We start from the raw sequence: 17,192 nt of genomic DNA, 5'->3' as shown, positions 1-17,192 counted from the left end.
AATGGTTAAGTCCATAAAGACAGAAAGTCGTAGTTGCCAGCAGCTGGGGGAGAGAGGGATGGGGGCGAAAAACAAAAAGTGGTAACTTAGGTCAGAGCAAGTTAACAGCTTAAAACCAAACATCAGACAACTGTGTTTTCTAAAGCCTCTGGCCACCCTGCCATGAGAATCCATTTATCTGATACCTTTTCTGAAGGCTCCAGAGTCCCACCACGTTGCATGGCTCCCTTCTCCAACCACAAATTACTAGCTTCTTAAGCAGCCATCTCTTCCAGTGCTGTGTTTTGTCATAATGGTATAAACCAGGCCCTGGTATCACCCCTATCACAACCCAAATGGTCTCCATAGATATCTTTCTAAAGAGAAAATTCCCTAGAGAAACTCTGGCATTTTCCCACTGCTAAAGTATCATAGTAATTTTGGCAAACTTAATTAATATTAAAAGTTATCATGAACAACAAACATTACCCAGAAAGGCAAACAAAAAGCTAAGGTGGGGATATAACATATCTGAAAGACTCTTCACTGAACATTTATTCTATAAACTTTTTAGGAATGCTCTCCCCACCTAAAAAAAAAAAAAAGTGCATTAATACCTGCTGTAAGATGGATGAACCTTGAAGACATTATGCTAAAGTGAAAGAAGCCAGTCACAAAAGGCAACATAGTGTAAGATTCCACTTAGATGAAATTTCCAGAATAGTGGGTACATGGGATGTACCATATTTTATTAACCAGTTTTCTCTCAATGGATGTTTAGGTTGTTTCCAATCTTTCCTTCTTACAAAATTCTGCAACAAATAACCATATATCTATATATATAATATTTCACATATGTATGAATTTTTCTGTAGGTAAAATTCCTAGAAGTGGAACTGCAACATTACAGAGCTTTTGCTTTTAAAATTTTAATGTTTTTTGGTAGATATTTCTATACTGCCCACAACAGAGATTGTACTAATTTATAATTCCAACAGCAATCAGTGAAAAACCCTGTTTCCCCACATTTTGGGGGTGTATTTGGAAACACTGTCAGGGACCAGTTCTTTTAGGGCCTTGAATACAAAGCCAAGAGGCTTGAACTTGATCCACTGACCAGGGACACCTGTTGGAGGGTTTAGGCAGTTGGGTGAGGATGGGCAGGTTTGAAGTTTTAAAAGCTTATTTTCATGATGACATCAAATAAATTTTGTAGGAAATATTTATTCTCAAATAGGCACGAGTGGCAATGTGATAAGTCAGAGAGCAGAAAAAAGTCTTAATTAGGATGGAGCCATGCTGGGAGAATGTGATTATCATCTGGGCAGAGTGGCCACTCCAGACAGTAGGGCTGGAGATGAGCACAACTTGGTTTCTTCACCATCCATAACTCTAGCTTTCCTGCTGTTTTCCTTTTATCGCATAGTTCCCACAAGCTGATGGCTCCTCGTGAAACATTTAGCCCTGAAGGGTAATGACGTAAAACCAATAACCAGTCATTTTTATCAGAAGCTGACAGTTGACCCAATGACAAGCAGACAGGTGATACAGCAATGTTATCTTTCTCTACAAGACTGTTTTGCAAATTAACTGGATTTGGACCTGTCATGGAACAAAGAGCCAGGGGAAGCAAAACGGCAGACACATTCATCCTGAGTGTTTTGTCTCTTAAACAAGAGGTTAGTCACTATGATGTGATACAAAACGAGGAGGAAAGATGGATCGCAGTCAGTTGTGAAGGCACCAACATATGAAGGACCTGAGCTGACCCCACCCAGATGCTCCAGCCGTGGTTCAAACATGAGCACCTTGGCCGTGGTACTCCTGGGGCTTGCTCTGGAGTTTGGGGCCTTTACTGCTAAGCCAGAGGATGGCAGCTTTTGCTCTAAGAGCCAAGTGGCTTTCAGAGATGCTTGCTATGAATTTGTGTCTCTCAGCCGCACCTTCTATGGTGCCCAGCGCTGGTGTGAGGGGCAAGGAGGTCATCTGGTCTTCATTCGTGATGAAGCCACCCAGCAATTTCTGCAGAAGCACCTCTCCCAGGACAGGGAATGGTGGATTGGACTCACAGGGAACTTAGCTCGGAATGGAACCACGGAAGGTAGGTGCTGTGATAATTACAGTTTACAGGGAGTTTGTGGCTGTGATTCTCACCATAGCTTCTTATCCAGAGCTCCATGGAGCAAATTAACATGTGCCAGTTCTCATGATTAGGAGATTCTCCTTTTGGTTGTTTTGTGGTAAAATGAAATAATTCTTGCTCAGTAGCTAGCAGAGAATCTGGCACACAGCTAACGTGCTAGAAATGTCCTTTTCTTTACTTGTGCCTAAGACTAGCTGTGGCATCTTCAGTTCTTGGTGGAACAGTGATGGGCACTGCCCTGAGGGCTTCACATCCATTTTCACACTGAATCCTTATAATTGATGAGAATTATCACTGTTGTCCCTACTCAATAAACAAGAAAACTGAGCCTCAGGAAATAATGACTAAGTTATTTCCAAAGCACTCCCATATGTCTTTCCTTACTTGTTATGAGACTGAAGCAGGTTAAGTGCTTAACACAGTTCAGTTCACAACAGAAAGTCTCATGTTAACGGTCGCCCTGGAAACCCTTCCTTATCCTTTTCTCAGTTCTTGGTGGAATAGTGAGCCTTCCTTCAACCCCCGCATGTTCAGGTTGGGTCCTCCTCTTTGCACCTGAAGGACCTTGTCCACTTCTGGCATGACGTCAGTTCTTAGGTGTCTTCCCCCACACTGTGAACTCTTCAAGGGAAGGAATGGTATTCTGGCCATTTTTGTTTTCCTGGGGTCCGTTCATAACAAAGAATGTGTGTTCATATTTAAGCTTTACACCTGCCCCATGAGGCGAGCACTGCTACACTTATTTTATGGACAGGAAAAATATGTCCAGAGAGAGGACATGACTTGTTCAAGATGACAGTGTCCTGCCACCTTGCATTGCTCTGTAGAAACTGCTGGACTTTAGCAATGAGTAGCTTGGTCTGGGCTGAGCACCTGCAGAAACGTGCCAGCAGGGATGGAAGGGCTTTAATAAAGGAGCATCCAGCAAAGCTCAGTTTAGGAAACTCACAACCAGGAGATCTGAATTCTAAGATGCATCTTCAGGTGACATCCATTGAACGGTTTCTTGTTTTGTAGGCACAGAAAGTGTGGATTTCGGTATATCAGACACTCGTCTACACGCAGTTAAAGGAGCATATCTATTTTAGATCTTTCCTTGCTCATTATTGGCTGTGCTGGGCCTTCGCTGCTGTGTGAAGGCTGGCTCTAGTTGCAGCAAGTGGGGGCTGCTCTCTAGGCACAGGGGCTTCTCTCATCCTGGAGCACGGGCTCTGGGGGGAACCGGCTGCTGCAGCTGTGGCATGTGGGCTCAGTAGCTGTGGCACACGGGCTTAGCTGCCCCGCAACATGCAGGATCTCCCCAGACCAGGGATCGGACCAGTGTCCCCTGCATTGGCAGGTGGATTCTTTACCACTGAGGTCCGGAGCATGTCTGTTTAAAATTTCCAAGGGATGCTGCATGGCTGTTACAGAAAATGGGGTAGATCTGAGTAGGCTGCTAGGTCCCAACCTCCAACATTCAAAGTTGCTTAAGAAGCAGGGGACTGTCCTGGCTGTGTGCAGTACCATAGCATTTGTGTACTATGCTACGTACCATTCATGTACTAGATTCCAGGCGCTCTAGAGGTGGATGTGTGGATACCATTTGTTCCGGAACAATTTGCAAGAAACATAACAATGATGGGAGAAGTCTGTGAGTTGAAAGAGGGAAGATGTTTTTATTTTACACCTTTTTGCTCCCTTTGAATCTTCCTTAACCATATGTATGGATTCCTTTTCCTCTAAAAAATGGTAAATGTATTTTTAAGTCTTCACAGTGAATATTTCATATCCAGTGCTTTTGAGATCTCTGGTGTCCTTGATACACTCTCTCTTTCTCTCTCTCTCTCTCTCTCTCACACACACACACACACACACACACACACACAGAGTCTCTCTCTCACTTCTTCAGTAGTCTTGTCAGTGCATTCAAGTCTCTGAAGAGTACTGAGGCAATGAAAACTGCTTTAACTTATCCCTGTCCACGTATATATAACAAGTCCCCCTGTTTCTTTCTGAAACATTTCTTACCATCCCAAGGCACACTGCTATGCTCTTTTTTAGACTGGGCTTAGACATTGCTGGAAGCATCATTTATTTAATCAAACTGCCTTGCATGGGCTCTCTGGCTCGGTGCCCTGGTTTGCAGGTCAAGAAACCTGGAAGACAGGTCTTCCTGTCTTACGTTGGCAGACAGTGGCTAGGCAATGCCCCTGCACTGGCGTGGCACAGAGGCCCTCAGGCTGTCCGTCAGCACTGATTAAGCACCCACGGCACAAAAGGAGTGGCGCTGGGGCAAGGCCTGGTGGTCGTGTTCCCATCCCAGGGCCCAGGATCTGGATGGACGCCTCAGGTGTGAGCTACAGCCACTGGCGCCGAGGGCAGGATGCTTCTGCACCCAAAGCCTGCAGCTACATCGGGAGAGACCCTTCCTTTAGGTGGGTGGCCTCGGACAACTGCACACAGGAGTTCGCCTTCATCTGCGAGTTTGGTAAGTTGGCCTCTGCTCTGGGGTCCCCCTCCATCTTTTTCTGCCTCTTGGCTTGTCTCTGTCTCTCCGCATCTCTCCTTTCACTGTGTCTCTCTCTCTGTCTCTCTCTCTGAATGCCCATGGTCTCTGCGTGTGATGCTCTGTGTCTCTCTGTGTCTCTGTCTGAATGCCCACGGTCTCTGTGTGTGATGCTCTGTGTCTCTCTGTGTCTCTGTCTGAATGCCCACGGTCTCTGTGTGTGATGCTCTGTGTCTCTCTCTGTCTCTCTCTGAATACCCACGGTCTCTGCGTGTGATGCTCTCTGTCTCTCTGTCTCTCTGTGTCTCTCTCTGAATGCCCACGGTCTCTGCGTGTGATGCTCTGCATCTCTCTGTGTCTCTCTGAATGCCCATGGTCTCTGCGTGTGATGCTCTGCATCTCTCTGTGTCTCTCTCTGAATGCCCACAGTCTCTGCGTGTGATGCTCTCTGTCTCTCTGCATCTCTCTGTGTCTCTCTCTGAATGCCCACGGTCTCTGCGTGTGATGCTCTGTGTCTCTCTGTCTCTCTCTGTCTCTCTGTCTCTCTCTGTCTCTCTGAGTCTCTCTCTGAATGCCCACGGTCTCTGAGTGTGATGCTCTGTGTCTCTCTGTCTCTCTGTCTCTCTCTGAATGCCCACGGTCTCTGCGTGTGATGCTCTGTGTCTCTCTGTCTCTCTCTGTCTCTCTCTGAATGCCCATGGTCTCTGCGTGTGATGCTCTGTGTCTCTCTGTCTCTCTCTGTCTCTCTGTCTCTCTCTGTCTCTCTGAGTCTCTCTCTGAATGCCCACGGTCTCTGAGTGTGATGCTCTGTGTCTCTCTGTCTCTCTCTGAATGCCCACGGTCTCTGCGTATGATGCTCTGTGTCTCACTCCACCATCTCTCCAGCTTGCATCCCTGCCCACTTACCTGCCTACCTCTGGGCTAGGCTCACCTGTCTCTGTCTTCCCCTCTCACAATCTGCATTAGAGGGAGATGCCCAGCTCCATTTCCTCTCCTTTCCAGCCTTCCAGTGGAAGGAGATGTGGTCCCAGGAGATTGTTCTCACTCGCCCTTGACTCCTGCTCCCTGGTTAGCCTGGCTTTGAGCCCCTCACCCCCAACTCCTGAATCCCCTCCACGCTCTGCTCTTGTGCCCTTTCCAGCTGCTGCCCGTGGTTGACCCTTTGTGGGCCCTGGGGGCTGTGTGTGTGTGCTAGTCCCTGAAGGCATGGCCTGTGGCTCCATGCTGGGTCCTGCCCGCCATGTGGGGCCTGGTCTTGGAGTTGAGCTACCCCATGGTCCCCCGACCCTCAAGCCAGGCTCAGTAGAAGCTTTTGGGCTTTCTGGGCCCAGCTCTCTTCCTGTTTTTAAACCCCTTAGGACTCTGGCTTCCAGGCCCCATTCTGGGCTCAGACACTTGCAGGGGTCCCTGCTCTATTTCCCCCATGCTCAGCTTTAAATAGGTGCCATTCAAGCTTAACTCTCCTGCCTGGCTGATTCTGACACTCAGAAACTTTGAGCACCTGTGGGTTATGCACCTTCCCTGGCTTACCGAGCCCCTCCCTCACCCCCGCGCAGCCCCTCCCCCTCCCCCACCCCCACCGCAAGCCTGTCTCAGCACCTTCAGCCCAGGAGCTGAACTGCGCACGCCTGTGTGCACTTACTCGTCACACAGTAGAAGGACCTCTGCTGTTCTGTCGCAGGCCCACAACAAAGCTAAGAAAGGGAGGCTCGGAAGTTCTGGGGTAAGTTCCTGGCCCAAGGTCACACGTCTAGGAAGCGACGAGACGAGACGTGTTGATCAGAGACAGAGAGACGGGGTAGATGCTGTGCTACTGGCTTTGAAGACGGAGGAAGGGGCCACGGAATGAGGACGGTAGGGGCCTCTAGAAGCTGGAAAAGGCGAGGGAATCGATTCTCCCCTGAAGGCTCCAGGAGCAATCAGCCCTGGCCACACCTGGATTTTAGCCCAGTAAAGCCCACACTGAACCACGACTATAAGAAGATACATTTGTGATGTTTAAGCCACTAAGTTTGTGGTCATTTGTTACAGCAGTCATAAGAATGAACACAGATTTTGGTCTCCACCTCTGCCCTGTGGCGCTCCCACCAGGCAGACAGGCTTGAGTTTGAAGCCAGTGGTTCCCGCTTTCTGCTGTTCACACCTCAGCTAGGTCAATAAACAAATGCTTACTTAGTGTGGACCACATGCCAGGAGCTGGGCTGGAGTGGGGTCTCAACACAGGGACCCCACAGAGCCCAATGTCACCAAAGAGAAGGATAACAGTACAGCTCATAGGACTGGTAAAAAGACTCAATGAAATCACTCATTCTTTCAAAAAATGCTTGTTTAGCATCTATTATGTGCCAGGCATTGTTTTCAGATAAGGCTCAAGGAAGGTACTTAAACAGGTGGAGCTATAGTTGCCGCTTCTGGGGCCCCGACTTTATGTGTAAAGATTCATTTGATCCTCCTAACAGCTGTATGGGGTGTGAAATTGACTACCCCATACAGGGCAGGCACAGAGAAGCTGAGTGGCCTGCAGAAGGCAGCACAGCCAGGGCAAGGCCAGGCCGGCCCAGACCCTGGGCAGTCTGCTCCAGAGCCACGCTCATGCGCACTACCTTGTTTCTCAGCCCTGCTGAGTCAGCTCCCGCTGTGTCCAGCATCTCACAGTCCTGGCCCGAGGCCCCTCCACTTCCCATCAACGGGCACTGGCCCATCTGCGACCATGTGTCCTCCTTACCTTTGCCACAGGTGTCGGCCAGAGTCTGGCCTGCGAGGGCCTCAATGCCACCATGCACTGTGGCTCGGGGGAGGTCATCCAGATCCAGGACGCTTTCTATGGGCGCCGGACGCCCCATTACTGCATCCAGGATGCCAGGCACCCCTCAGACCTGGAGGAGGAATGCAGCTGGGTCAGCGTCAAGGATGAAGTGGCAGGTAGGACCCAAGGGCTCTGGCTGCAAGTGCAGGGCACTTCTCGGTGTCCTGTGCCCACCGAAGGGGTCTGGAAGCATTGCACTGCTTTCACATCTGAACTCGGGCCTCTTTCATGTGGGGAAACTGGCCAGTCTGCCCACACCAAGTAGGGCAGTAAGGCGGCCGTGGCTCACACCTCACCTGACATCAAAGCCACCTGATGAGTCCGGTGGGCATTTTGCTCCCCATCCCAACTGGGTGCAAACAATATTGCTTTCTCTTCCGTATTTAAACTTCTAAAATTTGAAAATAATTCAAATGTACAGACAAGACTAAAAAATACTTCAACAAACTCCTTGGACTCAATACCCAACTTTGTCAGATCTTAACATTATTCCATATTTGCTTAACATTTTCTCATTACCAAAATGAATAAAGTGTTAGATTACCCATCATTCCTCTTGATACATGTACTAGCATATTTGTTTCACCCATTATGTGACTATATCATAGTTTGTCTCTTCTTCTGTTGAGGGATGTGTGGATTGATCCTTGCTATGCGAACAGTCCTGAAACAATTGTTTTTCTTTGTCTAATCAAACCACCATTCTGGATGGTATCTCCCCTTTACATGGGAGGATTTCTCTAGGCCCTTGTTTTCCTAAACCAGATTAAATCTGCCCCTGAGCCAAGTTTGTCTGGTGACAAGGATTTTCCCTTGGAAAACAACTTGCTGCTCTCCCCACGTCTGACCCACACTGCCCTTGCTCCTCTTAGAGCAGGTGCCGGGGAAGGAAATGCCAGCTTCAGCTCGTTGGTTCCCTCCGACTCCCTCGTTGGCCCCACATCCCTGAGACCGTGGCCCCCCAAGGGGGAATGGCCTGGGCTGGACGGGCCAATGAGTGTGCCTCCCTCTCAGGTGGAACTCAGTGGGCTATTTCCTCAAACACTCAGATGCAAGCTCTCAAACCTTGTAGCCACACCCAAGGGGCACACAGGATGAAACCCTGCACCCTTTGGGGGAAGGTTGGAGGAGATCTGGGCAGAGCCCCGGGAGGTGTCTGTGTACCTAAGAGCCACCATCACTCTTTCATTCAATCAGTTTGCCAACAGTAAACTGATTAATTGAGTACCGACAGTATGCCATGCACGATAGCGGGCTCTGTAGATTCAGTGATGAGCAAAACACAATCTGTTCCTCCACAGAGGTCACAGTCTGATGGGGAGATAGACACAAATGCAGGCTTACCTAGCACTGTGCTCAGTGCCACACAGGAGGGAGCAAAGCTGCTCCTTAGTCACTCACACAGAGCTCACTTTGTGCCTGCTGTAGGTGTCAGGTACTGTTCTGTGTGCAGGAGAAAGAGCAGTGGACAGGAGCAAAGCAAAACCAACGTCCCCTCTCTCTTGGAGACTGCACTCCAGTGCTACGGGAGCCCCTGGAAGGGAAAGGACGCACGCTGAGGGGTGCAGCAAACTGGGCCCCGGCAGGACACCAGGCATCATGCTGGGTCTCCCAGCAGAGCGGATCACCCAAGCCATGGAAGCGCTGAGAAGCCAAATAGATGAGGATGCAACCCCAGATCAGAGTGGCACAAAGCCACTACCATCCCAAAGGGCTGGAGGGGCAGCCACAGTGGGTGTCACGCCAAAACCAGAAGTCAGGGCCGCCCAGCAGGCGCCGGAACCGTGACGGAGGCTGCCCTATGGGAGCAAGGACCCGGGAGGGGGGGGGTCCTTGCCAGAGGGAGCTGGGGCTGCAGAGGAGCTACCGTGAGAAGGGGTGAGAGGCATCCTGCCCACACCTCTTCCCAGCCGGGGCAGGTAGAATTATGAACACCAAGGCTCCCGCCCCAGTTTCTGGAACTGTGGGTATGATGAGATGCTATGCCCACTAATACGCGAAATTACGTGGCAAAAGGGTCTCTGCGCAAGTAATTATGGTTGCTAATCTTAAAATAGGGAGATTATCCTGGATTACCCAAGTGGGCACAGTCTAATCGCATGAGCCCCTCAAAGCAGAGAACTTTCTCCAGCTAGAAGCATAAGACAGATGCGGCAGATGGAGAAGCTGGATAGATTCAAGCATGAAACAGATCTGATGGTAACTGCAGGCTCTGAGATACAGGGGGCCATGTGGAAGGACTGGAGAGAGGCCTCTAAGAGCTAAGGGCGGTCCCAGCTGACAGCCAGCAAATACATGGGACCCCAGTCCTACAGTCCCAAGGAACTGAGTTCAGCCATCAGGAAGAATGAGACTGGAGGCAGGTTCTTCCCCAGAAGCTCCAGGAAGGAAACACAGCCCTGCTGTGACACTGTGATTTCAGCCTGTCATATGCTGAGCAGAACCCAGGTGAGCCCACGCAGACCTCTGACCTCCAGAACCGTGAGGTAATAAATGTGCACTGCTTTATGCCACTAAGTTTCCGTCGTTTGTTACAGGAGCCACTGGAAACTAATCCATTGCCTTCAGTCTTCCATCAGCACCTGCTAGAGCACAGGGGAGTGTGGGAAGTGCAGTTCCCCGAATCTGAGGCCAAGTGGGGTGAGGGTGGATATGCGGGCTGATGGTCAAAGGACTGGCCCACTTCCCAGGGGAGGTGAGATCTAACTGAGACCTGAAGATCTGATAGGAATCACGCAGGAAAAGGACAACAGGGTGAATGGGGAGGGGTGTTTAGGGAGAGGGAAGAGCCTGTGTTGGTCTTGGGGCTGAGAAAGAGCGTAGTAGGTGCAGGGAGCTGCAAAGTGCTCAGCACAGGTAGAGGTGGGGCGCTCGCACCCGAGGAACCCAGGCTGTAGCCCAGGATGTTGGGAAAGCACTGGAAGCTTTAGAGCAGGGGAGGAATATGGCCAGGTGTATTTTAAAGCCACCCATTGGCTGCTGTGAAACCCAAGTGAGAGAGGCTGGGGGCACAGACTAGGGCAGTGCAGATGGAGAGAAAGGGAGAGGTTTCAGAAACAGGAAGTACCGATGGGACTCATCAATGATGGGAGTCCAGGATGACCTTGGCATTGAGAAGAGAGGCTGGAGGAGGAGCAGCTGGTGGAAAGGGGAGAAGGGAGATCGTACTCATGTCCTGGGGCTGCCTTACCAAGAACCACAAACTGAGCGGCTTAAAACAACAGAAACACATTCTCTGGCAGTCTAGAGGCCACGTACGAAATCAAGATGAGAGCTGGACTTCTCTAGCTCTGAAACCTGCAGAGGCGAGCCCTTCCTCTCCTCATCTAGCATCCAGTATTTGTCAGCAACACTCCGCCATAAACCTTTGTAGATGTGTCTCTCTAATCTCTGCTTCCAGCTTCACGTGTCCTGTCTCTGTGTCCAAAGGACAGCAATCATACTGGACAAAGGGCTCACCCTAATGACCTCATCCTAACTTGATTATGTTTGCAAAGACTCTATTTCCAAGTAAGCTCGCACGCACAGGCACCAAAGGCTAGAACTTCAAGATACATTTTGGGGGATGCACTTGAACTCTAATCAGAGATCAAAACCTCATTTCAGGATATGAGAAACCCGGGGTACCCTGTGATATCCATGTGTAGATGCTGTGTAGACGACTGGACACGCAGGATCAAAATTCAAGAGAAAGCCAGACAAGAGACATAAATTGGAGAGTCATTGCTGCTGCTGCTGCTGCTAAGTCGCTTCAGTCGTGTCCAACTCTGTGCGACCCCATAGACGGCAGCCCACCAGGCTCCCCCGTCCCTGGGATTCTCCAGGCAAGAACACTGGAGTGGGTTGCCGTTTCCTTTTCCAGTGCATGAAAGTGAAAGTGAAGTTGCTCAGTCACATCCAACTCGTCCATGGCTAATAACAACAGGTGAGGGTTATTAGTCTAAAATCACTATGGATGGTGACTGCAGCCATGAAATCAGAAGACAATTGCTTTTCGGTAGGAAAATTATGACGAACCTAGACAGTGTGCTGAAAAGCAGAGACATTACTCTGCTGACAAAAATCCATATAGTCAAGGCTATGGTCAAGGCTATGGTCTTCCCAGTGGTCACATACGGTTGTGAGAGCTGGACCATAAAGAAGGCAGAGCACCAAAGAATTGATGGCTTTGAACTGTGGTGCTGGAGAAGACGCCTGAGAGTCCCTTGGACAGCAAAGAGAAATCAACCCTGAATACTCATTAGAAGAACTGATGCTGAAGGTGAAGCTCTAATAATGGTCACCTGATGCGAACAGCTGAATCATTGGAAAAGTCCCTGATACTGGAAAAGGTTGAGGGCAGAAGGAGAGGAGGGCATCGGAGAGTGAGATGGTTGGATGGCATCACCAATGCAGTGAACATGAACTTGGGCAAACTCTGGGAGATGGTGAGGGACAGGCACGCCTGGCATGCTGTAATCTATGGGGTCAAACAGTTGGACATGGCTGGGCAATTGAAGAAGACAAGAGGGAGGCATGAAACCGTGACACAGGGGGAGGAATCAGAGCCAGGAGAGAATCTGAGGATGGGGTGGTGCTTGCCTGGCAAAGTAACTGGACAGGCAAAGAGCACTGAGAAATGTCAAAATCTGGGACTTTCCTGGTGGCACAGTGGGTGAGAGTCAGCCTACTAATGGAGGGGACACAGGTTTGATCCCTGGTCTGGGAAGACTGTACATGCCAAGGAGCAACGAAGCCCCCAGGCTGCAGCTCCTGAGTCTGCATGCCACAACTGCTGAAGCCCGTGTGCCTAGAGTCTGCTCTGCAGCAAGAGACGCTACCGCAATGGGAAGACCACACACTGCCTCAGAGAGTAGCCCCAGGTCGCTGCAACTAGAGAAAGCCCATGCAGAGCAATGAAGACCCAGCACAGCCAAGAACAACAAATGAAAGTAGAAAGAACGAAAATTTAATATGAATTTTAGTCGATCAGTCGTGCTACCATGGAGTAGCAAAGAGTATAGCTTTGGTATTGCTATACTCTTTGAGTATAGAGTAAGAGTATAACCATGGTATAGCTCACCAAGATCCTCCGTCCATGGGATTTCCCAGGCAAGAATACTGGACGGGGTTGCCATTCCCTTCTCCAGGGGATCTTCCCAACCCAGGGATTGAAGCCAGGGCTCCTGCCTTGCAGGCAGTCTCCTGTGTTGCAGGCAGATTCCTTACCTACTGAGCCACCTGGGAAGCCCCAGGAAAGTTGTTTAAAAAAATAAAAATGTATGCCAAAATCTGGAGCAGGCATGGGTTTTTAAGTGATGAAAGAGGACAAGGAAGGCAAACCTACAGGGTGCTCTGGAGCCAAGGAGGGAACCAGGACCTGCCTGTCCCTTCTCAGGCCTCTCGAGGCAGCTATTACATCTACATGGGTGGAGGGAGGGGGGTTGGCATGACCCCGCAGTTTCTGACCAGGGCTCTGACCAGACCATACCCCTCTCCTGTGGACACCTGGTGCCCTTGGCAGACTCAGAGTTCCTAATCTTGTCCCCTCTTTGCCAGTTCTCAGGGTGTGGAATTCTACCCTTGGTCATCTGACTAGATGCCAGTGGACCAGTGGTTCTCAAAGTGGGGTCCCTGGGCCAGCAGCCTCGACATCACCTGTTAGAAAAGCAAATTTTCAAGCTGCTGTCCAAATCTAGTGAATCTAAATCGGGGTCCAGAATCTGTGTCTTCACAAGCCCTCCTGGGGATTCTGGTGCATTCCAACATTCTGGACCCTGAGCTATTGGAGGGAGGGAATCTGCTTCTCTCACAGCCAGCAGCAGGCTCAGTACTGGGTCTTCAGTAGATACCAACTGGTGCTTGTTGGGGGCGTGGTGGGTGAATGAACAAACGCAAGGTTGTTCATCTCTTGTCTGGTGTTATCCCTTGTCTCCTTCACACGGCTCCTGCTTCCTCTGGGATGTGGGTGCCTCCCAGGCCAGTGCCAGGGGCTGCAGGCCTGCCAGGTGGCAGCAGATGGGACCTACTTTGGAGACCTGTGCCCCGGCCGGGGCAGCTACCTGTGGGTGCAGTACCTGTGCCGGGAAGGTGAGTCCCCAGCTTGCCTGGGTGTGGGAATTCCCTTCTTATTTCCAAGCCATGTCTAGTCCCCCTTGGAGCACAGGGAGCAGCCGTCCACGGGGTGGAAGAGACCTTCTCGCTCAAAACTGCTCTCCTCAAAACTCCCTGCCTGGCTTAGACTGGGGGAAAACCATTTGAGGTTCAGTTGCAAAACAAGCCACCAAACCAGAAGTTTAAAATAACTATTTTAACCCCAAGACCTTTCAAATTAAATTTCATGGATTGAGCCAATAAACACAGCAGACAAAACCGAGATTACTTGATTAGAAGGGTTCCTACATACCACCCCCACTCAACCGCCACCCTCCCCATAGGCTGCCATTTTAGAAAGCACAGGACTTTCACAAATCTGAAAAACCATAAACGGAACCCAACGACCACAGTTTGTGCAAGTTTCATGAATCAAGAGGGAAGACTCCCCCCATTCGATTCTATGATTCTATTTGCCATTAGAAACAACCGTTGACTATTTAGAATACATTCTTCCCTCCTTTTAAAGTGTTTTCATAGACAGCCATAGACATGAATGTACATATGCATATTTTCATACAAATATAAATGAGTTAAACATATTAGTCTGCAACTCAATGGTTTTCACTTAATAATATATCCTGGACCTCTCTCCAAGTCACTATTTTATCCTTTTAATGACTGCACAGTATCCCATCATAAGTGAAAGTGAAGTCGCTAGTCGTGTTCAACTCTTTGTGACCCCATTAACTGTAGCCTACCAAGTTCCTCCGAACATGGGATTTTCCAGGCAAGAGTACTGGAGTGGGTTGCCATTGCCTTCTCCCATCATAAGATTAAGTCAAAATTTATTTACCCTGTTCCTCTCTTGATGGACACTTAGAGTGCCTCTGAGTTTTCCTTCTTATAGATCACGCTGCAGTGATCTCTTGTGCATGTATCTTGGCATGTACCTGGGATTATTTTTAGAGGAGAGATCTCTAGTAGCAGAAATGCTCGGTCATAGGGTATGTGAATTTTAAATGTTAGCAGATATTGCCAGATTACCTTCCAAAATGGCTGTATCATGTTCATTCTTACTAACAGTGCCAATTCATTCCTCTTGGGTAGGGACACCACATTATGCCCTTGTCCAACCAATTAATCGGTCGGAACAGCAAATGCTACTGAGGCTATGAGTAATGGAGCAAGGAACTCTGCAGGGGAAAGATGAGTCAGGGAAGGTTGGGGTCCCTAGGGGCCATCCAGGAGAGTGGAACCCACAGAGACAGGAGGAAGAAGCCTGCATAGAAGAGAGGGTACAGGATGTGGGGTGGCATTAGTTTATGGAACACGCATGGCTGGAATAAGAGTTAGTGGGGTGTCTTGTTTTGTTTGCTGGGAAGAGAGGCCACGTGGTTTGGCACCAGTTTCCATCCGGTGATTTTGCTCCTGGACAAAGGTTGCCCTTGGAGATCTGCCAGTCGCAGCCTCACTATCATCAGACAGGCACGCAGCTTAGGGCAGGGGGTGAGCTGGGTCTGGCTGCCACAAGGACCAGATTTTCTGTCTCGACTTTGGTTTCAAGTATCCTGTCCCTTGTGAATCAGTGTGTTCTGATCACATCAGTTTCTGATTTCTGAAGGGAGGGACTTCAAAGGTCCCCTCTCCCTCCACCCCCTGTCTTTGTGCCCAGAATGGCCTGTTGCATCCCGAATTTCCTCAGATGGTTGTGAGTCAGGACCAATCAGGACTGCAGTGGCCTTCTGACCAGCTCAGGAAAGTCCTTTTCATTTGTGTCTGCTTTTTATTTCTTTTCCCTTCTCATTTGTGTCAGAAACCAAAAGATGGTATTGCACAAATTAGCCCAGGGCTGCATGAACCCCAGAAGTTCTACCCTTCACCCCATCCTCTAGGCTAACTTATGAAGCTTAAGGTTTTGTAAAATTTAAGGTACACTAAATGGCCAACAATGATTCACCAGCCACCCTAACAAAGGAGATTTTCCTAAAGATGCTTTGCCTTTTGTCTTTTTAAACATTATAAAGTACATTTAGACAATCAATGGATCCTGGTTAAATTAGGGTACCTTGTGCAGCTATTAAGGGGTATAAAAGCTCTCTGACTGAATTCATACAGAACAATCTCCAAGATATATTAAGTGAAAAAAAAAAAAACCGGAAGGTGCCAAATAGTGAACAGAGCACCATCTGTATAAATAAAAAAGTATGTACATGCTTGTGCATGTGTAGGTATCTGTAAAAGGTGACCCAGGAGACTGGTTAACAGTGATTGCTTCTGGGGACCGGAACTGGGGGTCTGAGGGATAACAGTAGGGAGGGGCTTTCTTTTCACTGTAGACCCTCTGTACATTTCAAGTTCTATATCTTGGATGAAAAACAAAATTCAAAAGAACTTTATAAAGTAGAATAGACATGCAGAAGCTGTAAAAGCTCCACTAAGGACAGGCAGACAGAAGACAGCAAGTTTTAAACAGAAACATGCAATTTTGCTTCACAACAGCAAGTGGTATTTGTGTTTGATCTGTAGGCCTGCAGTTGATGGTGTCCAATGAGAGTTTCGTCTTTGACAATGTCACCATCTCCCTTACATGGCTCCTCTCTCCCTACATCGGAAATCTGTCCTGTATAATTAATACGGGAGATGGCCACGTTTTCGATCCCTACTACCCACCCAGGTAAGAGGTATCTCTGAGCCTTGATTCAGAATGTATTAGTCAGTTTTTGCCGCATGACAAGACATCCTAACACTTAGTGACTTGCAGCGATAGTGATTATCTTCCGTGGTTCTTTGGATTAGCTAGGTGGCTTTTCTTGCGTGGACTAGCTCAGGTAGGTGGCCTAGGAAGGCCTCATCCGTGTGTCTGGCAGTAAGCTGGGTGTTGGCTGGTGGTATGTGTCACTCGTCACCCAGCAGGCTAGTCTAGGCTCAGGCGCATGGCGGGAGCAGAGTCTCCAGCAATGAGAGGAAGCAAAGCGCAACACGCACGCAGTTTTGAATCACTACCTATGTCGCATTTTCTAATTTCCCCATGGGCCAAAGCAAGTTCCCAGGCCAGAGAAATAGTCTCCAACTCGACAGAAGGCGTGGCAGAACCACAGTACAAGGCGGCATACATATGGAATGGGAAGAACGGTGTTCATGGGTTTTCTCAGTGAAGGTCACTCCAGCAGTCACGCAGAGCCGGGTCCTTTCGGCTTGGCTCAGGAGAATCTTCCCTGAGTCACTGTCCAAGGAGTCAGTAATGGGGTGAAGAAGATGCTCACCTGGGGGTGGGAAAGTTTTTTATTGATAAGGATAATAAAAATAATAGTAGCATTATTAAAAATAGTGCAGCTAAGCAGCTTTCATACACGAGTTCACTTAATCCTCACAACAACCTCATGAGCTAAAGTTATGCTGTCCAATATAATAGCCACTCACCATAGGAGCTACTGGGCTCTTGGAGTAAGGCAGCTCTCAATTGAGATGTGCTGTAAATGTAAATACACATGGAATATTGGAGACATACCTCCCTCCCCACCAAAGAGTGTAAAATATCTCACTAAATGATGTTTTGATATTGATTATACATAGAAATGGGCTGTCCCCAGGTGGCGCCAGTGGTAAAGAACCCACCCACAATGCAGGAGACATGAGACGTAGGTTTGATCCCTGGGTCAGGAAGATGCCCTGGAGGCAGGCACAGCAATCCACTTCAGAGT

General features: G+C 49.0%; 1 protein-coding gene and 1 long non-coding RNA gene across 2 annotated transcripts in view; one reads left to right on the top strand and one right to left on the bottom strand.

Annotated features, from left to right (window-relative positions):
• The first annotated feature begins 1,779 nt into the window (after positions 1–1,779).
• LOC138419673 (polycystin-1-like protein 2) overlaps positions 1,780–17,192 on the top strand; it is a 101,118-nt gene continuing 85,705 nt past the window's right edge. Inside the window, exons 1-5 of the mRNA XM_069552526.1 lie at positions 1,780–2,080; positions 4,428–4,592; positions 7,347–7,532; positions 13,375–13,485; positions 16,018–16,165. Of these exons, the coding sequence (XP_069408627.1) occupies positions 1,780–2,080; positions 4,428–4,592; positions 7,347–7,532; positions 13,375–13,485; positions 16,018–16,165 (911 nt within the window). The remainder of the gene's footprint in view (positions 2,081–4,427; positions 4,593–7,346; positions 7,533–13,374; positions 13,486–16,017; positions 16,166–17,192) is intronic.
• The window catches only part of LOC138419675 (uncharacterized), a 30,703-nt gene continuing 27,412 nt past the window's right edge, over positions 13,902–17,192 (bottom strand). Inside the window, exon 9 of the long non-coding RNA XR_011249011.1 lies at positions 13,902–16,754. This is a non-coding gene — a long non-coding RNA (uncharacterized lncRNA). The remainder of the gene's footprint in view (positions 16,755–17,192) is intronic.

The sequence above is a fragment of the Ovis canadensis genome, chromosome 14 (genome assembly GCF_042477335.2).
Source record: "Ovis canadensis isolate MfBH-ARS-UI-01 breed Bighorn chromosome 14, ARS-UI_OviCan_v2, whole genome shotgun sequence".
NCBI lineage: Eukaryota > Metazoa > Chordata > Mammalia > Artiodactyla > Bovidae > Ovis > Ovis canadensis.
Note: the sequence above shows the minus strand (reverse complement) of the source record. Positions and strands in the feature narration are given on the sequence as shown.